At 41.5% G+C, this 27,063-nt stretch overlaps 1 protein-coding gene across 1 annotated transcript in view; it reads right to left on the reverse strand.

Moving 5' to 3' along the window:
* MTPN (myotrophin) overlaps positions 1–27,063 on the reverse strand; it is a 107,964-nt gene that overhangs the window by 55,300 nt on the left and 25,601 nt on the right. The window contains exon 2 of the mRNA XM_089680677.1: positions 1,433–1,546. Coding sequence (XP_089536803.1) covers positions 1,433–1,546 — 114 coding nt within the window. The remainder of the gene's footprint in view (positions 1–1,432; positions 1,547–27,063) is intronic.

The raw sequence follows: 27,063 nt of genomic DNA on the forward strand, positions 1-27,063 counted from the left end.
GTGCCTTGCAACCTTGTGCAGTACAGCAAACAAGGGTTTAAAGCAGCCAGTATTGTGTTGCTTTCTCACCACCCGTTTTATCCCCTTTGGAGAAGCATTCAGTTGCGGGGCGCTTGCAGAGTGGCCTCATTCACTTGAATGGGCCTTGATTGGGAGGCGGTAGCACCTATCAAATGCAACAGGGGGTTTAACCACTTCCATACAGGGCACTTTTACCCCCTTCCTGCCCAGGCCTATTTTCAGGTTTCAGCGTTCTCACACTTTGTGTACAATGTTGTATGATCGCGCAATTGTCATTCAAACTAAAATTTTATCATTTTCTTCACACAACTAGAGCTTTCTTTCGGAGGTATTTAATCACCGCTGGGGTTTTTATTTTTTGCTAAATTCACAAAAAAAGACCGAGAACTTTGAAAAAGAAAACAAAAAAAACAAAAAACAAAAACACGTTTTTGTTTCTGTTATAAAAGTTTGCAAATAATTAATTGTTCTTCATAAATTTAGGCCAAAATGTATTCTACTACATGTCTTTGGTGAAAATAACCCAAATTAGTATTTATTATTTAGTTTGTAGGAAAGTTATGGAGTTCACAAACTATGGTATAGATCTGAATATTGATCAATCCTGAAGTACTGCTGGCCAATCTTTTTTCTTGAGGTCCAAGAATGTCAGAACAGTACAGATATCCATCAAATGACCCCTTTTTGCAGAGTAGACAGTCCGACATATTTCATAACAGGCATGGCGAGCTTTCTGAAGTTGTAATTTTTTTGTCATAATTTTTCGGAAATGAAGGAATAAAAAAAAAAGATTTTCAGTTTTTTTTTTTTTACATACTCTCACCAGTGCAGTACAGCGTCATCATAAAACTGGCATGGCAGTGATCAGGGACACTGACTGGTGACAGTAAAAGAAAAAAAAATAAATTTTTTTAAAGATTTTTTTTTTCATATTTCACTATGACCAAAGTAGTATAATGTTACCATAGTAACATTGTACTACTTTGGGGAAGTGATCAGTATTTTTTAACACAATTTGCTTATAGCAAAGAATTACTTTGCTATAAGCAAGCTTTTACTTGAATGAAATCAATTCATTCAGGTTTTTTTGCTTAGCTGTGATTTGGCCACAGCTAATCACATGACACAGCTGGGCTGTGATTGGCCCAGCTTGTGCATGTGATCACTGTGACCATTCACAGCTAGCCACACTTGTATACAATGGATGGCATGAAAGGAAGCCGCCCATTGTATACAACTGTCATGTGACCTGCTGTGATTGGTCACAGCAGGTCACATGGTACTGGCAACGGGGCCGGTACACAGATCTGTCATCAGCCGTATCCGGAGGTACATGGCCGGTGACAGATTGCGCTGTCACAGACAAGCCCTAAAGAAAGAAAAAAAAAAAAAAAAGCTACACGTTACTTACATTGATATCAGCTCCCTTTGACAGGAGATACTCCAGGATTTCTTCTTGTCCACAGTCTGCTGCATAATGTAGAGGCTTCCGACCACCATCTAGCGTCCGATTAACATCCGCTCCCTAGACACGAAAGGAAATAAACAAGACTACTTAACAAAAGACTTATTGCATCTCAGTTTCACTGTGGTGCTTACACTTTAAGTCACACTTTAATTAAGTTTGACCCATTTTGATGTTGTAAAACAGAGCAGTAACATAACCTACCTAATAAATGAAACCCATTAACAAACTGGTTTCCTTATGTTTGTATAGGCTTCATGAATCCACTGTTATCAGTGAGTAAAGTCAACATATAAATACAGAAGATTAGAGCACCTCATGCAGACTTAAGCCAGCCATATATGGATCGAAATTGGGCCAGTTAAGCAGGAACAGTCCGAATTTGTTCCATGTATGGGTCAGATGGTTATAGAGAAGTTGTTTTACCAAGCAACTTCTGTAACTGTCCTGTCAATTAGTGCTGCTGGCTATACCCTTCAACTCCGGTCAGTGCACTGTGAAGATGGAGGTTGGATGGAAATTGGGGGGGGGGGGGGGTGGGAGGCTTTCCCTGCTATCACAATACAATCAGCTAAGTGGGGAAAAAAGTACTGCAACTTTGCCCCTGTGTCTGTTAACCATTTGAGTCCCTGGGCTTCTTTCTCACTATACCTCATCGCCTCAAGCATATATTTTTCCCGTAATATACAATTTTTCGGGACAGATGGGGCTTTAGTTTGGTGGAAGATTTGGATACATATTTTTTATTTTATTTGGATCGGTGAATAATAAAAAATAAAGTGCAATTTCCTGTAACTTTTCCAAAGCAAAATGTATGTAAATTTGCATACTTCCATACATTTATCAATACCTATAATAGCCTCAAAGTCTTATTAAAATGATATCACATTAGGTGTGAGTTTTATGTAACGTAGTAGAACAGTAGGGTTTAAAGTGAAGATATGCATTTTAATTTAGAGGTCTATTCTCCTTTTCAATGCTACATTGCGATGCAAGCCAAAAAAAAAAAATATTTACGTTCTTTTTTGCTTGAAAATGTCAATAAAAAGACTGAAGGCCCACAGCACCCTCTGATAAATAGATTGATGCAGCTAAACAGGTCAAAATGATTAGTATTTTAGATATCATATTAAATGAAAACCACCACGTCCAACAGACATGAGGCCATTAAACAATTTAGCTATAGAATATTTTCAGGAACCACTGCTCTTTACAAAAATAATCTGTCATAGAGATAATAAACCGGAAGATGGAAAATGAAAAAAAAAAATAAAATAAAAAAATAGAAGGAAGAAATAAACTTCTAATGCACCCCACCACCTCCCATGCAACAGCTTTGCTAACACTGATCTGCTACAATGCACCTATGGAGTATTCTGTAGCAAGTCCAGAAGCGGCGTTCCATTAGAATTAATGGCACCCGGGTCCGCATTCTTCTGTGCAGGTGGCGCAACTGCACGGATTTTTGTGCGGATCCGCAGCGGCACCGCCCGCATATATTTGAACCTAGCGTAAATGTTTACTTTAAACCTTTTGATCCTGCTAGTTTCTGCACTTCCTGAAGTCTTCATTCTTAGGGCAATCAGTAGCCCCCAATGCAGCATTAAAGCGGTCATCCTGTGCCTTCACCTAATCTGCAGCATTCAATGCCTCTTGCTGGTTGACAGTTGTTTATGTCCATTTAGCAGCAGAGACTGGGACTTCTCACAGCTGCCCTTTTTGCTGGACAGTTTGGAAAAAGCTTGTAAAAGCATAAAATGCCTTGTTTGTGTACTGCTGCTGCTACTACTACTAGTAGTAGTACTACTACGCAGCATATAGCACCATCAGTTTACGCAGCACTTTACATATATTGTACATTCACATCGGTCTCTAACCCTCAAGGGGTGTACAATCTAAGCTCCCTAACTCACATTCATACATACACATACTAGGGTCAATTTAGACAGGAGCCAATTCACCTTCCAGCATGTCTTTGGAGTGTGGGAGGAAACTGGAGTCCCCAGAGGAAACCCACGCAGGCACAGGTAGAACATACAAACTCCAGGCAGGTGGTGCCGTGGTTGATTTCGAATCAATGACCCTAGTACTGCCAAGCGGAAGTGCGAACCACTTGGCCACTGTGCTGCCCGCAAACATCTATGAAAAAAAAAAGGGATGGACAGTGATAATCATCTCCCCTACTGAAAATTACGAAAATGACCAGACAAGGGCCCTTAAAGTGATATTTTAAAAAAAATGTGTTAGTGGTTTTGCACACAGCATCCGCAATCCTCCTCCTCCTCTTCTTGGGTCCCCTGCTGGAGCTCTTGGCCCTTCCCTACTGCCCCACTATCCAGCAGCTTGCTATGGGGGCTCCAGAGCAGGCTCGCTCCTGAGTATCTGCTCTGTGTGTCCATTCACACGCAAAGCACAAACTTGGCCTCCCCCCCCCCACTTCCTACTCACTGGCTCACTGGTGGTGATTGACAGTAGCAGGAGCCAACGGCTCCCACTGCTTTCTCAGCCAATGAGGAGCAAGGGACCTGGGGAGAGCCACTGCTCTCATGCACATCACTGGATTGCATCTTTGCAGGTAAGTATTGGGAGGAATGCCATTATTTTATTTTTGATGATACAGGTAAAAGGTCTGCTTTAATGCTAGTGACAGAGTGGCTTTAGCTCGGGTGCAGTAATTGCTGGATATTATTCAGCATTTTCTTAAAAAACAAAACAAGTAAAATTTTCTATAAGTCACAAAAAACTTTTTCCTTTTGCTCCAGATGATGAAGGCCGAGAACTGCTGCCAAAAAGGTTTTCTACACCTTTTTTAATTATTAAAAAATCAATGCATTCTTTGGAACTTGAGTGAACTCTTCAACTATGCTGGCAATATGCACAATTACTGTCTCCAGCTGCCCTTCTTTTAATGATCCATAACTGAGCTAACAAAGGGTAAGATAAAAAAAATAAATAAAAAAAACCCACACAACACACACAAACAAAACAATTTTTTGCATCATAAAAAGCTGGTGAGAATATCTGAGGACTACTCTCACAGGGCTACCTTTTTTCTAGGAATTCTACGCTATTAGGTCTGCTTCATATCAGTAGTACTCAAGTAAGACGAATGAACGGTAGAACCTGTTGGCCGCTTAAGCTTTTGCTTTGCTCCAGAGTACTAAGGACTGTTCCACTAGTAAGAATATTGTCCCCAACAAAATCATGAGAATGGCTTGTTTTTATCAGCTAGTTATAGGCACCTGAAGAGTTTATCTGCACACAAAAAAAATATAAAAGCCCTCTCCTAAATGCATGACCAAAGCTGTGACACGGCACACACAGCCTCTACCAAAAGTGCCATGGTTCAGTAACAAGCAGGACAGTCTTGTAGTCCGTATTCCCCTTGATCACCAAGAGACCAAGCTGCCTACAGGCAGACGGTCTCTAAACACAGAGAATACAGGTACATCTCAAATTAGAATATCAAAACGTTAATTTATTTCAAGAATTCAATTCAAAAAGTGAAACTCAAATATTATTTAGATTCCTTTCACACAGGGTGATATATTTCAAGCTTTTTTTCTTTTAATTTTGATGATTATTGCTTATAGCTAGTGAAAACCCAAAGTTCAGTATCTCAGAAAATTAGAATATTACAGAAGACCAATAGAAAAAAAAAAAAATAATAAAATAAATTGTAATACAGAAATGATCGCTTACTAAAAAAAGAAGTATGTCCATGTACAGTATAGTATGCACTCAATACTTGGTCTGGGCTCCTTTTTCATGAATTACTGCATCATTGTGGCATGAAAGGGAGGTGATCCGCCTGTGGCACTGCTGAGGTGTTATGGAAGTCCAGAATGCTTTGATAGCGGCCTTCAGCTCGTCTGCATTGTTGGGTCTGGTGTCTCTCATCTTGACAATACCCCACAGATTCTCTATGGGGTTTAGGTCAGGCGAGTTTGCTGGCCAATCAAGCACAGTGATACCATGATCATGAAACCAGGTACTGGTACTTTTGGCAGTGTGGGCAGGTGCCAAGTACTGCTGGAAAATGAAATCAGTATCTTCATAAAGCTGGTCAGTAGAGGGAAGCATGAAGTGCTCTAGAATTTCCTGGTAGAGGGCTGCGATGACTTTGGACTTGATAAAACACAGTGGACCAACACCAGCAGATGACATGGCTCCCCAATCATCACTGACTGTGGAAACTTCACACTGGACCGTAAGCTACTTGAATTCTGTGCCTCTCCTCTCTTCCTCCAGACTCTGGGACCTTGATTTTCAAATGAAACCCAAAATTTACTTTCATCCGAAAAGAGGACTTTGGACCACTGAGCAACAGTCCTGTCTTTTTTCTCTTTAGCCCAGGTAAGACAAGGAATGACAGTTGTAGCCCATATCCTGGATATGTCTGAGTGTGGAGGCTCTTGAAGCACAGACACCAGCCGTAGTCTACTCTTTGTGAATCTCACCCCGAATTCTGGAATGGCCTTTGCATCACATTCCTCTCAAGGCTGCGGTTATCCCTGTTGCTTGTGCACCTTTTCCTTCCACTCAACTTTCCATTAATATGCTTGGATACATCACTCTGAACAGCCAGCTTCTTTAGCAATGACCTTTTGTGATGTACTCTCCTTGTTGAGGGTGTCAATGACTGTCTTCTGGATAATTGTCAAGTCAGCAGTCTTCCCCATGTTTGTGTAACCTACTGAACCAGACTGAGAGACCATTTAAAAGGCTCAGGAAACCTTTACAGGTGTTTTGAGTTAATTAGCTGATTAAAGTGTGACACCATGAGTCTACAATATTAGTAATAATACAATAATTACTGAATTAACTTTTTGATGATATTCAAATTTATTAAGATGTACCTGAACATACTTGGTTTCTACAGGAGCTTCATAAATCAGAAGGTAACAACTACTAACAGAAAGGACATGCTACATCATTGTTATGATTATTATACAGGATTTATATACTGCCAAGTCTGCTCAGCGCTTTACAATATAACGGGAGACAATACAGCAACAATACAGTTCAATACAAGAGGGTTAGGAGGGCCCTGCTCCTTGGAGCTTACAATCTAAGAGGGAGGGGCAAGTGGTACAAAAGGTAGTAACTGTGGGGGATGGACTGGTAGGAGGAGTAGAAGATTCCATTATTAGCTGAGGGCAGGATAGGCTTCCCTGAAGAGATAGGTTTTCAGAGATCGCCTAAAAGTGAGCAGAGCAGGCGATAGTCTGAAAAATTTGGGTAGAGAGTTCCAGAGGATGGCGGAAGCTCTGGAGAAGTCCTGGAGACAAGCATGGGAGGAGACAAGGGAGCTAGAGAGCAGGAGGTTGTGCGAGGAGTGGAGAGTACGATTTGGGTGATATTTGGAGACCAGATTGGTGATGTAATTTGGGGCAGAGTTTTAAATGGCTTTATATGTTATTGTTAATGTTTTGAATTTTATCCGCTGGGCAATGGGAAGCCAGTGGAGGGATTGGCAGAGAGGGGTGGCAGATACGAAACGGTTAGTAAGGTGGATGAGTCTGGCAGCAGCATTCATGATAGACTGAAGAGGGGATAGCCTGTGCTGAGGTAGGCCATTGAGGAGGGAGTTATAGTAGTCAAGGCGAGAGATAACAAGGGAGTGAATAAGTTGCTTAGTAGTTTCAGAGGTTAAGAACGGGCATATCTTGGAGATGTTGAGGAGGTGAAGTCTACAAGATTTGGACAGCGATTGGATTTGGGGCTGAAAGGACAGATAGGAGTCTAGGATTACACCTAGTACCATGGCATGAGGGGAGGAACTGATGGTTGTGTTATTGATCTTGATGGAGAAGTCAGGGGAGGGGGCACGGGCTGGGGGGAATACTAAGAGCCCAGTTTTGGAAAGATTGATTTTGAGGAAGTGGAGTAACATCCATGCCGATATGTCACTTAGAAGGTTAGTAATATGAGAGGAGACTGAAGGGGCGAGGTGAGGAGTAGAAAGTTAGATTTGTGTGTCATCAGCATAGAGATGGTACTTAAAGCCATGGGAGTTTATCAAGTGACCAAGGGAGGAGGTGTAGATGGAGAAGAGTAGGGGTCCAAGGACAGATCCTTGAGGGACCCCTACAGAAAGAGGGAGTGGAGAGGAGGAGCCAGAGTTATAGGTAATACTGAAGGAGCTGTGAAAGGTAGGAGGACGACCAGGAGAGAGCAAAGTCTCGGAGACCAAGAGAGGAGTTTTTTTCGGAGGAAAGGATGGTCAACAGTATCAAAAGGCGCGGAGAGGTCAAGTAGTATGCTAAAGGACACAAAAATGGAGATACTGGAGGAGTCACAAATACAAGACCATGCTGGAAGTGCTAATCATTTTAGAAGCTTTCTTATTAAAAGTGGTTTGTACTGTATATGGCAGCCTTTCTCAACCTTTTTTACTCCAAAGGAACGCTGGCAATCATTTTCAGGTCTCAGGGAAACCCTGCTAAGATTATTCCATTGCTGAACCGGCCTGATATTCGGACCATGCGTACCCAGCTTTAGAGTCATGCCGCTGACACTGCCATGTGGTATTGGATCTGGAATAATCTGGGCACTATGATATGGGTGCTCAGTTAGCCACAGCTCAAGGAACTCCAACCCACTTTTGGGGGAATCCTGGTTAAGAAAGGTTGGTATATCTTTTGTGCTTCAAAGCAGAAGTTTACTTTGAGCCAACTCTAGAATTTGAAAAAAAAAAACCCAAAAAAAACATATTTTAGAACTTTTGCTTATAAAGAAACTGTAGGGTATGTTTAACGGTTTTTAGTTGAACCCGCTTTTCCCAGTAACCTAGATGTAAAGAAGCATTTAACCCTTGCAGTGCTAGGGGAGCATTTTTACTTTCCCAGGACTTCAGTTTTAAATTACAAATGAACAAAGCCTTAAAAAGCCCGTACAAAATAATCTCGACCTAGTGTTCTTCAATCATCAGGGAGTGTGAGGCTGACTGTAGCTTTGACTCAGCAGGTGGTATGTCAAAACTCTGCAGAGAAATCACTACTTCCACTCAGAAAGAAATAGTCCTTCTCTGTTGGCAGGGGACCAGCCACACTCAAACTACAATACTGAGGTTTTATTTTCCCATGCAGTGGGGCTGTGCCCACACTGCATGGGTTAAGTGCTGGTTTTGTCCGGGGGCTCAGGGAAAAGCTGTACTTACCCATTCCAACAAAAAACCATGCTCCCCACTGTCCAGCAGTAGACTGTTCCTGCCATCCTCATGTCCAGAAGCTGGTCTATAGCTGTGATGACGTCAGGAACCACCCATTCACAAGACCGCTAGCGCGTAGGGGGGCAGGAGTAGTGAGGACTGATCTTGTGTTCAGAAGATCGGCGGATTAGGCAAGTAATTCTTTGCTTTGAGACCCTAGTCAAAAATGAGCATTTAACCTATGCAGTACGGGAACAGACCCACTGCATGGGAAAACAATAATTTTGCCTGGAATTCTTCTTTAACGCTCAAGGGCATCATGATTTGGCTGCCTGTAGATCTAGTACTGCAATGTGTTGAGCCCTGGTGAATATAAAAACAAACAAAAGGCAGATTTTGGCAAGAAGCATGAGGATATAGGCAAACCAAAAAACCTGTCTGACAAAAAATAAATAAATTTAGAACAGGTCTCCTTTAAGTCTTAGTTCACAGGTCCATTGAAATTACAAAGGGTTAAAGGTACATTTACAGTGTACTACAGTACTATAATGCAGCACAAAGTACTTTATGGTTCATTTCAAACATCCCTCTCCCCTATTTTCCTTAATATTAAAAACTAATTATTATTGGGGAAGCAGAATCTGCATTGCATGTAAAATAACTGTTTGTACGACAAGTAGTTATCACTGCTGGCCCATGCTCTCCTCCCAAACAAAGGGCGCTCACCCATTGCCAGTGCGGGACAAGAGGCTGTGCGCAGACAGATAAAACGCCAAGACGGGAGGAGAGCACATTTAAAAAATTGCAGATTTTAAATTAAGTCCTACATAATAGCTTCACACTACTGGCGGCAACTGCACTCTTCCTTGCAGCAAAAAGTATAAATAAAGAAAAAAAAAATAACTTGCTTAACCCTTACTTGAGCAAAGGTAATTGATTTATAAATTCTCAGGCCATAATAGCAGCATCAGCAAGAGTTGGTTAACAATAAACTTCAAGGTTAACCACTTTAAGTCCAGACACTGCCACCCCCTTCCAATCCAGGCCAATTTTCAGCTTTCAGCGTTGTCACATTTTGAGTGACAATTACTCAATTGTACCCACATAAAAATTGTCATTTTTTGCAGACAAGCTTTCCTTTGGCGGTAATCACCACTGCGTTTTTATTTTTTGCTATTTAAATTAAAAAATACCACACATTTTGAAAAACCCACATTTTTGCTTATTTATTTTGCTAAATTTTATAACAAAAACTAATCTGTCTTCATAAATTTAGGGCAAAAAGTAATCTGCTACATTTTTTGAGCAAAAATATCCCAAAACAGTGTATATTATTTAGTCTGTGTGAAAGTTATTGAGACTACAAACTATGGGATATACATATGAAAATTGATTAGTTGAGAACCTGAAATGCCGAACGCTGATATGGCAGTAATCAGGACCTTGGTATTGGGTATGACAGTGATCAGAATGCCGGTATGGAGTATGGCAGTGATCAGGACTCTGGTATGGTGTATAGGGGTGAGTAGCATGCTGGTAATGGGGTATGCCAGTGATCAAGACATTGGTATGAAGTACGGCAGTGATCAGGACGCTAGTATTGGGTATGGCGCTGATCAGGACGCTGGTATGGCATATGGGGGTGATCAGAATGCTGGTATGGGATATGGCGGTGATCAGGACACTGGTTTGGCAGTGATCAGGACATGGGTATGGCATATGGCAGTGTTACGGTGAGCACTAGGACAGGCGATAGATGCTGGCTGCATTTTTATTATGACTACACCTAGCAGTGATCAGGGCCACGGACTGCCCGGCACTGCAGTCTGATTATACATGCAGCCTAACAAGCTGCTGTACACTCACAGACTGCAGCATCGATCCTCTCTGCTCTCACAGTGAGAGAAGAGAGAACTGAAGCTTACTTTCACTTTGCATTGTTTACTATGCAATTGCTGTGATTGGACACAGCAATCACAGGGTAAAACACCATGTGATCACCTGGACACAGCAGTAATGTGATCCACTGCGTTCGGGTGACACATGGATCGCCGGGCTCCTGGGTGCACACTCTATGAGCCACGCAGGAGTCACCGATGCATACAGGTACATTAGCCCCCATCGGCACTGCTTCCTGCCCTTTGTTTACAGGCTATGGGTAGATGGGAAGTGGGTAATTTGCACAGAAGGCTTTTATTTGGTACACAAAAACATTTTAAGATATACAGATAAAACTACAAGATGTAGAAGTATGCTTCTGTAGGATAACTGAATAGGAAGTAAAGCTGGCCATACATATGGCTGAATGAAAAAAGAACGTACCGATTTCCCCCATCCACACATTTGAGATGGATGTGGGATTGCTCTCTGCTGTGTCACTTTTTTCTGACAGGTGAACTACCCTGCCATTAGATTACACTGATCAGTGCTGCAGCCCGTTGGCTGAATGTGCTGACTGAGCAACAATTTTCCAGTAAGACTGCTCATGAGAAGCCAATCGATAGATAAACTTCTCACAAATGGGGATGACCATACATGGGTCAGAATTCATCAGATTCCCTGCTGTACTGGCAGATTTTTTACCCCTGTATGGCCAGCTTTAGCTTCCTCTTCATGTGTTCTATCACTGGGCTGAGACAGATTGTAAATACACCAGCATTGATTTTCATCTTAGCGGTGATTTAGCAAGGCTGCTGAGTATACTCTCGCAAGAAGGAGAATCTACAAAAAATTCAAATAAAAATCAGGGGGCAGGTCTGGAGCATGTAGCACCTTAAATATGGATGGAATGAGTAACATGCTCCAAAAACTGATCTTAGCCTTTCCTGTCTCCTCTTATGCCCAGAGTAAATGATGTTGTAAAGGTTTACTGTCGGAGCTTGCACAGTGATATGAACTATGCTCCCACACAGTGGTAGTCAGGCCTAGCATTGGCACCTCAGGAGCTGTGCACTGAATAGGGAAGGGGTGCATCTGGCATTTTCAAGGGCTCTAGCTACAAAATGAAATGGCAGTGGTAGGCAAGTACTGGTGGAAAAATGGTAGGTTAACTTTACACCCAAAATGTAACATCCCCCACTGCACCTTGGCTTCTAAAGGAATGTATAGGAATGATTCACAATTTACTCCCAGACATCCCCTTCTCCAGCATGTACCAGCATTCATTTATGTTTACCTTGTTCACTTTGGGGTGCAAGAAGGAATGAGCCAGCACGAGTGCCTCCATGGGAAGTGGCTTCCTATTGAAGGCACATGGTGAAGGGGAGGAGCCAGGAGCGCCAGTGATGACCTGAGAAAAGGAGGATTGGGCCGCTTGTATACCACTTTAAAGAGAAATTTCATCTTTAACACAAACCACTCCGTCTCCTACATCCTGCTAACACCTACGATTACTAACCTGTGTAAGAATAATGTATATACATTATCTCAAAGAAGTGAGTCCACCCCTCACATTTTTGTAAATATTTTATTATCTTTTCATGTGACAACACTGAAGAAATGACACTTTGCTACAATGTAAAGTAGTGAGTGTACAGCTTGTATAAGAGTGTAAATGTACGGTTTCCTCAAAATAACTCAACATACAGCATTAATGTTTAAACCGCTGGTAACAAAAGTGAGTCCACCCCTAAGTGAAAATGTCCAAATTGGGCCCAAAGTGTCAATATTTTGTGTGGCCACCATTATTTTCCAGCACTGCATTAACCCTCTTGGGCATGGAGTTCACAAGAGCTTCACAAGTTACCACTGGAGTCCTCTTCCACTCCTCCACGACGATATCACGGAGCTGGTGGATGTTAGAGACCTTGCGCTTTTCCACCATCCGTTTGAGGATGCCCCACAGATGCTCAATAGGGTTTAGGTCTGAAAACATGCTTGGCCAATCCATCACCTTTACCCTCAGCTTCTTTAGCAAGGCAGTAGTTGTCTTGGAGCTGTGTTTGGGGTCGTTATGTTGGAATACTGCCCTGCGGCCCAGTCTCTGAAGGGAGGGGATTATGCTCTGCTTCAGTATGTCACAGAACATGTTGGCATTCATGGTTCCCTCAATGAACTGTAGCTCCCCAGTGCCGGCAGCACTCATGCATCCCCAGACCATGACACTCCCACCACCATGCTTGACTGTAGGCAAGACACACTTGTCTTTATATTCCTCACTTGGTTGCCACCACACACGCTTGACACCATCTGAACCACACACGGTTCTAGTAATCCATGTCCTTAGGCTGCTTGTGCAGTGTATGGTCTGAGCACTGGCAGGCTGACCCCCCCCCCCCCCCTTCAACCTCTGCAGCAATGCTGGCAGCACTCATATGTCTGTTTCCCAAAGACAACCTCTGGATATGACGTTGAACACATGCACTCAACTTCTTTGGTTGACCATGACAAGGCCTATTCTGAGTGGAACCTGTCCTGTTAAACCACTGTACGGTCTTGGCCATCGTGCTGCAGCTCAGTTTCAGGGTCTTGGCAATCTTCTTATAGCCTAGGTCAGCAACAATTCTTTTTTTTTTAGATCCTCGGAGAGTTCTTTGCCATGAGGTGCCATGTTGAACCTTCAGTGACCAGTATGAGAGTGTGAGAGCGATAACACCAAATTTCACACACCTGAGACCTTGTAAACACTAATGAGTCACATGACACCAAGAAGGGAAAATGGCTAATTGGGCCCAATTTGAACATTTTCACTTAGGGGTGGACTCACTTTTGATGCCAGCGGTTTAGACCTTAATGGTTGTGTGTTGAGTTATTTTGAGGACAGCAAATTTACACTGTTATACAAGCTGTACACTCACTACTTTGCATAGTAGCAAAGTGTCATTTCTTCAGTGCTGTCACATGAAAAGATATAATAAAATATTTAAAAAAATGTGAGGGGTGTACTCACTTCTGTGAGATACTGTAAATACCCATTTTCAGCCTGCATCAGTCCATGCACATGATGTTCCCTGTATCTGCCAGAGGCACTGCAGGGGAGAGAAGAGTGTGCTCCGTAATGCCTGCAGTGCAGAAGCGAGAACTCAGGTAGGGTTGGCAAAACTGCATGTGATTTCAGTGCAGCAGAGTTTTGTCAGCGATACGCAGGAAGTTAAGAGCTCACTGGGTTTCAGGATATTCAACAGGTATTCATCTTTACTTGCTGCATTTTTAAAGGGATACAGTAAGAAGAATTTTGCATGTACTGCAGATTTTTTTTTTTGTCCAGACATAACACTTTAAGCTGATATAAAGGACCCGCTGAAATGCTTTCCTTTTGGGTTCACTTTTAGGCCCACTTTAATTTCTATCCTTAAAGTGTTTCTATTTTCCTTATCCTTACAGTGATTTTTTTTTTTTTTTAATAACAAACATGTCTATACTTACCTGCTGTGTGTAGTGGTTTTGCACAGAGCAGCCTGGATCTTCCGGTTCTCGGGTCCCCCACAGGCTCTATTGGTCCCTCCCTCGAGTCTAGTGTCCCCACAGCAAGCAGCTTACAATGGGGGCACCCACTAATCCGTATGTCCATTCTGTCTCAGCCAATGAGAAGAGGTAGTCCCGGGATAGCCGAGACTCCTGTGCACATCGCTGGATCACGAGGGAGCTTAGGTATTAGATGGGGCTTAGGTATTAGGAGGGGCTGGGGTGGGTATACTGCACACAGAAGGTTTTCTATGCATGCAGGTAAAACACCTTGAGCCTTTAGGACCACTTTAAAATGACTGCCACATGAACCATCACATTCTAGACATGACAGCTGTGAAGAATATTCCCTAGAAGGTTTAGCTTTCTGTATTCCTGCAGATCTTCTATACACAGCTTTGCTGCCTGGATAGGGAGAGGAGAGGGGAATTAGGAAAGGAGGAAGCTGGGCTTATGACTGCTGAAAGATTTAGCAACTGACAAACAGGTTATATTTCACAACGAGCAGATACACACTAAAAACAGATTCTGTAAATACACAACCTATATAGCACTTCAATGACCCCCCCCCCCATCCACTATATGAAATACTGCCTAAACTCCAGGCAGAAGAGGCACAAATTAAAGTAGAACTGTAGGCAAAAAATGTTTCCCCATTTTGGATCGAGTAAGGGAGGGTTGTGACGATCGCGGCATCAGACCCCAGGCCTTCTCACCAAACTAGCCAATCGAAAACCGCGCTGTCGCATGCGCAACAATGCCACACCCAGCACAAAGATTTTCCAGCTAATGGACCACAACCTGTGTGCTGGCAGCCTGGAAGCGATTGTTACTGGGTCAGGTTAATTACGCAATTAACCCTTCACACTGCCACCACCTCCTTTTTGTACAGAGAAAGAGGAAACTCGGCAATATTAGCAATAACACTATGATGTTTGAATAATCGTCGGTATACCACTGTCACCGCAGGCAGAGATATACAGAAGTTTAAAACACACATCAGCGCTTTTCAGAGGCAGGGATTCTTAGTTTGCATTAAAGAGCTTTAGAAACAGTTCAACAGTTTCAGAAAGTAATATTTATTACTAAAGGGTGCAATAAAAATATTTGCAGAAAAAGATGTAACACACACACACACACACACACACACACACACACACACACACACACACACACACACAAAACAATAGCACAGCAAAGAGATAACAGAATGAAGTTTATAGGGATAACGTACTTGCTGTTAGCGTTGGGTTAAGCAGATCACGTTTCAGAGCCAAAAGGGTCTTATCTCCCAAAGTTAGTTCCGATGTTAAAAAGGGAGATTCTTCAACTTTGCTCAACTCAGCTTAGCTTTACTTCAAGCACCACAGCCTTTACCTAGGAACTCTGCAAGGTGTCCCCCTGAAGCAGAGAACCAATCACCTCATTTGGGGAGGGGGTTGTGTAGGCAGGCAGCTCAGGCTATGACCAAAGCCTTCACAAATTATACTATGGCTAATAACTTTTCCTAGGTACATATAAAATTCTATCCACGAGTAGATTAATACCCAGAATCTTCTGCGGAACGTCTACATATGAAATATGAGATACCTGCTTGGATGGTTAAAGAGATATAATTTTCTGCTCTCCTATATATGCCAGCTAGGGGGTGTAATATACCAGACGACTTGTCTTAAAGTGAGCCATCCGAATATGTGCTCCATGTTTGTGTAATTATTTCCTATTTGGAGATATAAAATTATATGGAAAACTGGGTTTTAAAATGTAAGTCTGTTTACGACTCCCTGGCATGTCTTATGAAGCTCCATGAGGGCTTGGTTTATGGTCTTACGATATCCCAGATTGCGAGCTAACAGGCATCTAGGCACCAGCTCAGCTTGGGGTTTTATAGCCATGACGCCCTCCCAATGAGTTTACTGCCTGTGATCTCTGCAACAAACAGACCACATGTCACTCAACAGAGAGGGAGGGGGGATGTCGGAGGAATCTGATTTGGGAGAGAGAGAGATTCAATATGGAGGGATTTGAGCAAAATGGATGACCGAGTCCATCTCTGTGTGCATGATTGCTACAAGGGTTATAATCCCTGTTAGTTTTTTCGTCATCTGTGCCCAATTGGGGATATTTCCATCCACATCCTGTTCCATAGCCAAGCAGGAAGTGAGAGGAAATTCCTGAAAATTAAGGGAATCTCTTGGGGCCCCCAGGTTACCAGAACTAGTGTCCCCATTGGAACATTTTCCCTCTATTACTTTTCTGGGGACAACTCAAAATTTGTGATTTTCTTTGACTTTCACTTTCGATAAACTAAAACAGGACAAATAGAGAGTATGACTCTAGCTGACAGGTATTCTAATCCTTCTCCAATTTATCCAAAGCAACTTAAAAAAAATGCTTTTAATTCAGCTTTGTAATCATTAATAAGCCATTAAATGTATTTTAAATGCAATGAGTACAAAGTACCTAAATTTTACCTGGTATCTACTTTATGCAACACGTCTACAGCAGGGATGTGATAGGAAGAAGCAACATAAGGAGCCACTCAGTTCAGGCGCCAACTAGAAGTATGCTGGTAGGAGGAGAGAGCAAAGTGACAATAAGACAGGCGCATCACTGTGCTGCTTCTCCTATCACTATCCAATAAGAGGCTGGAACGGGTCCAGGACCCCCTGGGTTTAGATGGAATGAGTTAAATGATGCTGGCCACCAGACTGAGGCCATCCTGTGGCAGAAAAGTAGAGTTGGGGAGGGCTCTGGATTGAAAGTGAACATTGCAACAACAATTTTTTTTATTGTATCCTTTAAATGGGCGATTCATTCTCACCTTGTTATTTTTACTGGGATTAAATTTTAAAGCCAACTCCTGGTTTTAATGAATTTTAAATAGTTTGTTTTGACCAAGCAGGTCCACAGAATTGCAGGGAACAAAGGTAAAGATGGAAATGCATCCCCAGGCCCTGTGATCAGTGATGTAAGGGAATCAATATTGTTGTTTAGACCAGGTTCACATTTACAAAACTATGCCAAGGACACAAAGCCATTCTTCCAGGAAAACATTGGATACAATGACACCATCAAGTGCTATGCAATTGCCTGCTGTGCGAGGGGCCATGTAAGCTTGTTAAAACCTAAGATCAGATGTCAGGATCGTCTAAGATTCCAATGCTGCAAGCAAGCACTTGTTCTGGTTATGGTACACACACAGCGGGTATAATGTTAGTGTTCACAGAACTATCAAAAGCTCTCAGCACACACTTAGGACCATGTCAGATGGGTAATTTGATTGCAGCAATCTTTTTTTTTTTTTTTTAAACAATAGTTAATTTCTATGAAAATCACTAACTCAGTCAAATCAGCTTCAAACTGCTTTCAATCTCTGGTATTAGTGATTTGTAGCAGTTTACTGGACCACAAACAAAAAAGTTACATTGTTTGCATAATGTGAAAGACTTGGCTCCTGTTAACACTAGTGCGTTCGCTCTTGCAATGGCATGCACGACAAAGGAAATCACATTACTCTCTATGGTGCATGTTCACATCAATACACTGTACTGGAATGTATTTTTTTTTTTTTTTTAAAGTGCAGGTGCTTCATTTGGTGCAGTGCAGCATTTTTTTTTTGCCCAACACACTTCAATGGCAGCGCACGTAAAATACTTGTGCACATTTTTATTGCATTTTTCACAGAGTTTTGTGTATAAAATGCAGTCTTTCAAAAAAAAAAAAAAAAACACAAAACAACAAAAGAGAATGAAAACGCATCACAAATCTGCTACAGAAACGCATCACCATGCAACAGCTCAAGGCAGTGCACCTGCAGGGATGTCACAATGGGAGCAGCGACTGTCTATGCACCTGTCTTGACAGCAAAGGGACTGCCTGCATGGGGAGGCACCTACGCATGTGAGTGAACACAGTCCTCACACAGCGTATGGATTCATATGCCTCATGTGAAGGAGGCCTAATAATCATTAATTGTCCAGAAAATAAGCAGGTCACGAGGGATGTATTTGTATTTAAAAAGCTTAGACTTTAGTACTTTAACAGTCTTCTACCTACTAACTGTGTCAGTGTGATAGTTGTAGAGACTTGTTTTGTGAAGAGAACAGATGTGGAACACTTCAGAATTGAATGTATATAAAAAGCTTATAGTCCAAAATGAGTTAACTGGGCTTTTAACTCAGAACAAATAAGAGGCCCGTGAAAGCACAACATCCTACTTTACACGACAGAGCCAACTAATAAGGTCATAAACCACAAATACACTGAAAGTCAAGATACACAATGAAGCAAAACAGCACAGCACTCATATGAAAAACACAAATTCCAGAAGCGGCATGTGCCATTAGTGGGAAATATAGCTAACTGCCAGTTCAGCTGCTGCTTCAGCATTTGAAAGAACAAATAAGGCCCGAATACATGGCCCTAGGTGCACTATAAACACCGAAAGGTTTGTCAGACCCTGGGAACTGTCCGAATGCTGCTGATGCTGCATTATTCTCACAGCTATGTACCACAGGTGTTTCTTGGAAATGCATGCTACGACTACAGACAGAACATTTCCACTAGACAAAACAAACAACAAACAAAACGAAAACACCTTTAAAGTTATTCTAAAGGATATTGGAGTTAAAAATGACAAAAGATGTTATACTTGCCTGCTCTGTGCAAAGATATTGCACAGAGCAGTCACTCAAAATTTGGCAGTCCCCAGCCAGCGCTGTCTGCGCTTTCTTCCTACAAGTGCCCCCTCAGCAAGCCAGGTGCTAAGGTGGGAACCGAGTGCGCACTCCTGAGCCGGACTGTGTGTGTCCACTGACACACACCGCTCCAGCAAGCCACAGCCCTGCTCCCTCCTCACAGTTTACAGGGAAGAGCGCTCTATGGCTCTCAGTGTCTCCTGTGAGACCAAGAAGAGGGGAGAGCAGTGCCGGGAGGCCCTTGATTGGAGAGAGGATTAAAGAAGTCAGGTGTGTTTAGGGATGGGAAAGGGGAGGGGAGATGGGGGTAGAACAGCAGGGTGTTTTTACCTTAGTGCATGGAATGTGTGAAGGTTAAAATGTTTGCGCTTAGAACTACTTTAAAAACAGAGCGGTTGGTAACACAGAACAGTGAAAGGTAAATGTAAACCCTAGCTAAATTATGTTTAGTTCGCTTTAGTACTGTGTATCATATACAAATTGTCATTTTTTTTCAAATAAAATATTTTTCAGTTTTTTTTTAATCATCCTTGCTACTGAGTGCTGCTAAACTTCTGCAGCTTCTTTGAAGCGTTTGCCTACATGCACTCCAGAGATGGCTGCCAGGCCAGTTTCTGGAGATGACAACAGTGATCCATGCCTGCATAATGTGTGTTGCAAAGGCCATATGTAGTCTCCATCAAACGCCCATGCAATGGGGTGAAAACGCAGGATCACAATTAGGAAACAGTTGTCAGCCTGTAACAGGATCACCTGGTATTCATTTTCAATGATAGCTGTGGATTTTAAAATATTGAAAATGACTAACATGTTAAAGCTGAGAAGAGATTCAGCAATGTGCACTGCAGTGTGCTGTCAAAAATATAGTGCACTATACCATACACTAGTATGTTGCGGCACTGCAATGCATCAGCAGGTGCGTTGGGGCGTTTACACATTAGTGGTGCATCAAAATGAAAATTCTGGTGCAGAAACAGAAAATTCAGGATGCACTTGGCCAAAAGCCGAAATGGACAGTTTTTAAAAATATATTTTTTTGAAAAAATACACTTTAATGATTAAAAAAACCCCACCCCAATATATACCCCAATTTTTGTTTAAGTAAAATTTTAAAGATGATGTTATGCCGAGTAAACAGATTCCCAACATGTCACGCTTTAAAATTGTGCACGCTTGTGGAATGGCGTCAAACTATGGTACTTAAAAATCTCCATGGGTGACGCTTTAAAAATATCTACAGGTTACCAGTGTAAAGTTTCAGAGGAGGTCTAGTGCTAGAATTATTGCTCTTGCTTTGACATTCGTGGCGATACCTTACATTTGGTTTGAACACAGTTTACATATGTGGGCGTGGCCTATGTATGTGTTCACCACTACGTGCAAGCACGGGCGGTCGGGGGCACTTTAAACTTTTTTTTTTTCTATGCATTTAATTTTTTTTTTCTTTTTACACTGTCCCTTAAAAAAAATTTCATCACTTTTATTCCTATCACAAGGAATGCATGCATCCCTTGTGATAGAAATAATTAGTGACAGGTCCTCTTTATGGAGAGATATGGGGTCAATAAGACCCCGCATCTCTCCTCTGCAATGTAAAGCATTATATAAAAGAAAAAAAAAAAAAAAAAAAAAAAAAAAAAGCATTGATCCAGTGCTCTGACCACTTGCCCTCTTGAGGATTTACCCCCCTTCCTGACCAGGCCATTTTTGGCCTTACGGCACTGTGTTACTTTAATAGTATAATGTTACCATAGTAACATTGTATTACTTTGGGGGATGTGATCAGTAATTTTTTTTTTTTTTTTTTACACAATTTGCTTATAGCAAAGAATTACTTTGCTATAAGCAAGCATTTACCTGAATGACCGATTCATTCAGGGTTTTTTTTTTTTGTGCTTAGCTGTGATTTGGCCACGGCTAATCATATGACACAGCTGAACTGTGATTGGCCCAGCTTGTGCATGTGATCGCTTTGACCATTCACAGCTAGACACACTTGTATACAATGGATGGCATGAAAGGAAGCCATCCATTGTATACAACTGTCATGTGATCTGCTGTGATTGGTCATAGCAGGTCACATGGTACCGGCAACAGGGCCAGTACACAGATCTGTCATTGGCTGTGCCCGAGGAAATGGCCGGTGACAGATTGCGCCGCAGAACGGCCCTGCGGGTAGGCGCACTGTGCATGCCTGAAAGGACGCCATATGGAGTCCACCCGAAGGGACGAACTGTTCGCCCGGCTGCCATCTGGCTATCGGCCGGGTGGCAACTGGTTAAACATGTCCAGAAAAAAAAAAAAAAGTGAATTGGTTTATGTGAAAGTTTTAGCATTTACAAATGGCGGTATATATACTGGGATTTTTAATTTTTTACTAGTAATGGCGGCGATCAGCGACTTATAGTGGGACTGTGGCGGACATTCTGACACTGAGGGGAACTGACTTGGTGTCACCGACATCCCCAGTGACACCAATACAGTGATCAATACTAAAAAAATAAATAAAAAAAGCACTGACACTGTACTAATGTCACTGGGCAGGAAGGGGTTAACATGATGGGGCGATCAAAGGGTTAACTGTGTGCATTTTACTATGGGGTGGTGTCTGTGCGCTTCACTGTAAGCACACTGCTTTGGATAGCTGCGTTGTGCACACACAGTATATACACATACATATATTATATATATATATATATATATATATACATACATATACATACACACACACACACACACACACACACACATACATATATACATACATATACATACACACATACACACGTCAACTATTTGAAAAAAAATAAAAACAAACACTTGCTTCTATATATAGTTTATGTACATTGGCAGCCTTTTTTGCTCATTGCATATGCAGCAGGTTCTTCTTTCTGCTTTGCAGTGCTACACAGCTGTTGAGCTTAACAGTACCTCGTCATAATGAAAGTCTATGAATTGAATCACTAAAAAACAATGCACCCCGTGTGACCCATAGCCTATTTTAACATGTATTTGTGGGAAAAAAAAAAAGAAGAAGATTACACCAAAGTATTCAAATTTAGCTGATGTCACATCTGAGTGAGAAAGTTAAGGTCACACCCTCTGCCATGCAACAGTGTAGTGCATTATGAGAGGAGGTCACATCCTGCCTGATAACCAGAAGCTCTGGGTATTTTCAAGGTGGTGGCTTTAAGATTTTTGCCTTATTTCTCCAATCAGCATACCTGCTATGTTGCAATCTGACCACCGGAAAAGAGACTGGGAAAACGCTTCCCCGTGTCTAACAGACTGATGACATCATTGCTGCCTGGGCACTGTCATTTTGATTAAAAAAAAAAAAGGGAGGATATTGTTCCTATTTTCATGAAAACATGAAAGCCAACAGTCCACTTTTACCCTATAGCATGTCAGCAGCAGGGGGTCTTACACACGGTCACCTGTCAGGTGGAGGCGATCGCTTCCACGCACCCTTGGTAGTACAGCTCCCTTTGCGTCACACAGGCTCCCCAGTAGAAGGGAGACAGACCAGCAAATGTCCCTTCACTGATCTCCTCTACCTAGTAAGAGGCAACATATATATATTACATCCAGATTCGGCTGTCACTTTTCCAGATCGCTGTGGCCTGGGGAAAAAAAACAAACTAATTTAGCACAATCTGTGCTCTATTAGTTTCAATGGAGGGTAGGTGAGACATTATAGGTCTCGTTAAAGAGAACCTGTCATAAGAAAATAGCATCATACAGGGGACCCTAACTGCTAAAAAATAAGTTTAGTGAAATAAAACTAAAGTTACACCCAAACACTAAACATTCTCCTCCTGCCCCCCCCCAAACTTAAAGGCATATTTAAATGTAAGTCCACAAGTTGGGAACACCTACATATGAAAACATCAATTGCGCTATGCATGCTGCACACTACCGCACATGCTGGAGTGAAAGCAATACATTTAGGGCCATTATTCATGGTTAATCAATCTAAAGACCTGTAGAGGCTTTTAAAGTATCGTCTATATAAAAATTTAGGGTACTGAATTTCTTTGGTGTTTCATGGGAACACCCCCCCCCCCCTTCCCATACATACACATGAACACACATGTACATATGGGCATGTAGGGCCTGCATGTGTATGTAAACAGACTGTGCCATGCATATGGAGGCATCAATGCCTGCAGAAGAGCAAGACAAGTCTTTCCAAGGCCATAAATTGTGGTTGATGCTAAAATGATAACCTGTACAGGCTTTTAAAGCGCCCTCTATGAAAAATTTTAGGTACTGTAAACTTTCACCATTTCACAGGCAGGAATTTTGACATGTTTGGTATCTTTATTTGATGCAACCCTGCCTGGGTGATAATTACATCTGACACCATTTTATTAAGAAGATATATAAGACTTGGGAGTTTATAGAAATTTTCTAGAAACATGCTGATTTGATGAATGGAAAAAAAAAAAAAAAGAGGGGGGGGGGGCTCTGGAATTAAAGGATTTAGGTTAGCTGGTCACAGGCACCGGAAGGTCCCTACACTTTAACACTATACGACATAAGCTTTTACTGTGAACAGGAGACGCTGTACTGCCATATATGGAGCAAAATTAAATGTTTGTCTATTTATGGCATGAACTGGAAAATTACAGATAAAGCCAGGTATAATGCAGTTACCTAGACAGCACTGCAGGAGGGCAACTACAAGTCATCTAAATAAAGTCATTTTTACAACTCTCAACAGAAAGGTCCAAAGTTATTTTGAATTCCAGAAGTAAAAAGAATGACTCACAGTGTTATCAACCTTGCAACCTATTAAAAACAGATATGGATCATGTGATTGCAATGTTCTAGTTCATCTAAGTGTTATCACTGAATGATTGGTAAGCGAGGTATATCTTTTTGGTGCCGACACAAAAAGGGTGTATTTTTATAAATAAATAAAATTGCAGTTTTTGTTTGAATGTGTTTCTGCTTCCCTGCTGCCCTATAGCAGAACTACTGCTACAGGGCAGTGTGTGTGTGTGTACACACACATATATATATATATATATATATATATATATATATATATATATATATATATATATATATATACACACACACACAACTACACTGCCAATCGACGGGTCCCGGCCAGAGATTCCCTGCCGGCACGCGGCAAACACCAAGAAAGTGACAGGGGAGAGACGTGTGTAAACAACACAGGTCTCTCTCCTGCCAGCAGTAACATGCTGTTCTGTACACAGTAGCATATTTAGATAATAAAAACACACACAGCACATACTGTAAAAGCACAGCACACAGTTAACCCATTGATTGCCCCAGATGTTAACCCCTTCCTGCCCAGTGTCAGTGCTTTTTATTAGCACTGATCACTGTATAAGTGTCATTGGAATGTCATTGGCAGTTAGTCAGTTTTCCCCCAATGTTAGAATGCCCGCCGCAGTCCCGCTATAAGTCGCTGATCACCATTACTAGTATGAAAAAAATAAAAAAATTCCAGTATGTATACCGCCATTTGTAGACGCTATAACTTTCACGTAAACCAATGAATTTACATGTATTGGGATTTTTTTTTTTTTTCAGTAAAAAGACATGTAACAGAATACATTTTATCCTAAATTTAAGACGAAATTTGATTAAACTTTTTTTTTTACTGGATATGTGTTTTATAGCAAAAAGTCAAAAATATTGTTTTTCTTCAGAACTGTTGGCATTTTTTGTTTATAGCAGAAAAAAATTAAAACCGCACAGGCGATCAAATACCAACAAAAGAAAGCTCTATTTGTGGGAAAAAAAAAAAAAAGACATTTCATATGGGTGCAGTGTTGCATGATTGTGCAATTGCCAGTTATATTAACGCAGCGCCATACCGCAAAAAATGGCCTGGTCAGGAGGGGGGGGGGGGGTGGTAAATCTTCTGGAGGGCAAGCGGTTAAAACACACACACGCAGAAATAGATACCACATTTTGGTTACTAGCTGGTGCCAAGTATCACAGGAAATAAGTATGAACATCAGGTCTTTCTAGTGGCCTTAATGCAGTATTTTCCCTCATTCACACTTTTTTCCCCAGAAAACATTTTTATTGAAAAAATTTCAAACGAGATGTTACAAAACATCTACAAACTGAGTGTTATTGTACAATAAAGCCAACTGGCACAAAACCAAAAGACCATCACAGAGACTCAGTTAAAGTGTTACTAAACCCAGGACCCTGCATTCACTATAGCCGGTCTTCCACAGAACATGGGAATGAATTATTTTAGTAAATATACACTACTAATACAACAGATTAAACTGAGCACCTACCCCTATCAACCATCCATAAACGGCCAGTGAAATCAATTCAATGTGTTAGCTGCCCCTTTAAAAGTGGGAGTTTCCTGAGGACGCCAATAGGTGAAACAGGTAGAGGCAGAGTGACACGTCCGCTATTTCCGGGTCTATAGATTTGACGTCACTTCTGGTTCCGGTGATTAAAACGCACACTGGCTCTAGGGAGTGGAGCAGCGGTGGCAAAGCTTAGCGGAGTGTATTAGTGCCGAGATAATGGCCACTGGCAAATGTGTGCAACCTTATTTTTATACTGTTTAATCTGAATAAAAACTACTACACTATGAAATCTCTCTTGGCTTTTGATGACTCAGTGCTGAGGAATACGGATACATTGGATTAACATGGGGAGACAATAGAGAAGGAACCCACTGAGATACAAAGCCCTGGTGAAACAAGCGCATTTGACCTTTTAATTAAGGGGTCACAAATGGTTTGTGAGCGCAATATTAGCATACGGTGGTGAAGTGCTAAGTGGATTTGAATGAAGAAAAGTATTAAGCAACCAGAAGATTTTGCTTGCACACTATATGGTGTGGGACTTTGTGGCAATGGTAACTAGACTGGTGGGTTTGTGTGAAGCACCGGACTTCTCTTTTTTATGGTATAAAACTACTAAATATCTTATCAGCAGTATATAGCACTCCTAACTTTCACACCTCTTGTTCCCCCCAACTTTCCCTTCCTTCGGGTTTGGGGGTGGATGTGTGATTTGATCTTCTAAATCTGTTAGAGTCCCTGAGGAAGCCTAGACTGCGAAACAGGTTGGGTATTACTACACCGTTAGCAATCTCTGATGGTTGACATATATGTACTCTATTACGTACCATATTACATTTTTTTGTCGTTGAGTTTAGAGATCTTTAATTTGCCTGTACACTACAGAAACAATTAAGTACTGTCCATTAAACTTTTTTTATTTGCACTTTTGGGGAATGTCCCATTCTTCAAGGTCCAAGCAGTACTAATCACAAAGTTTTAACAGAATGTTTGAGGTGAGAGAAACAATTGAGTACGGACGTGATACTTTTTTTTTTTATTTGCACGAACATACAATTTTGAGGACAAGCTTTCGGGGTATGTCTCCTTCTTCAAGGTCCAAGCAGTACTATTACAAAGTTTTAGCAGAATGTTAGAAGAGATGTGGGGGATGGAAAAAAAAAAAAAAAAAAGTACTAGAGATAAGTACAAAAGCAACAACTGGGGGGGGGGAAGACAACACTCACAGAGGGAGTCATGCTTGAGGTGATGGTCATAAAACTGTTGGATAATGATTGAGGAATCCCAGGTCCAAATTAAGGCCGTTATCTCTTGTGTCAAATAGAATTATCATTCTTAGTTCAAAAGTTTTTCTGTCCTGCATGGATTTGAAATTTCCTTTAAGAACTAAAATATTGAGGTCTCCCATTGTGTGGTCTGGTTGTGCGAAATGGTGCCCCACAGGTGTGCAAAAGTCATCTTCTTTATGTTCCTTGATGGTATGTCTGTGCAAATTCATCCTTGTTTGCAACTTCTGTCCGGTTTCGCCAACATAAGATCCTTTGCTACATTTTCTGCACTAGATAAGTTACAAAACATTACTAGAGGTGCAGCTGTATGATACGGAGATACTGAAGATCCCTTTTAAGTGTCTGACACTTATTGATGAATTGATTTGGTTGCACAGTTTGCAGCGTTTTTTTATTGCAGGGTGTGCTTCCATTATTTGTGACATCATAATCAGAAGGACGTTTCCTACTGATTAGTTTATTTCTGAGGTTGGGGGGTTATCTGAAAGCCAGTATTGGTAGTTACTGGAATATTTCTTTCCGAGTTCCATCCTCTGTTATGATGGGTTGTAAATCTTTGATTATTTTTCTTATTCCTTCTAGTGCAGGGTTGTATGTGGTTACTAGAGGTACACGGTTGTTTGTTTTTTTCTTTTCTTTGTACTGAAGTAGATTTTCTCTTTGGGTTCTCAAGGCTGTGTTTATAGTTTTGTCCTTGTAAACTTTCTTATGG

Source organism: Staurois parvus, unplaced genomic scaffold (genome assembly GCF_062004578.1).
Source record: "Staurois parvus isolate SC_StPar_1 unplaced genomic scaffold, SC_StPar_1.0 ptg000249l, whole genome shotgun sequence".
In the NCBI taxonomy this organism is placed as follows: domain Eukaryota; kingdom Metazoa; phylum Chordata; class Amphibia; order Anura; family Ranidae; genus Staurois; species Staurois parvus.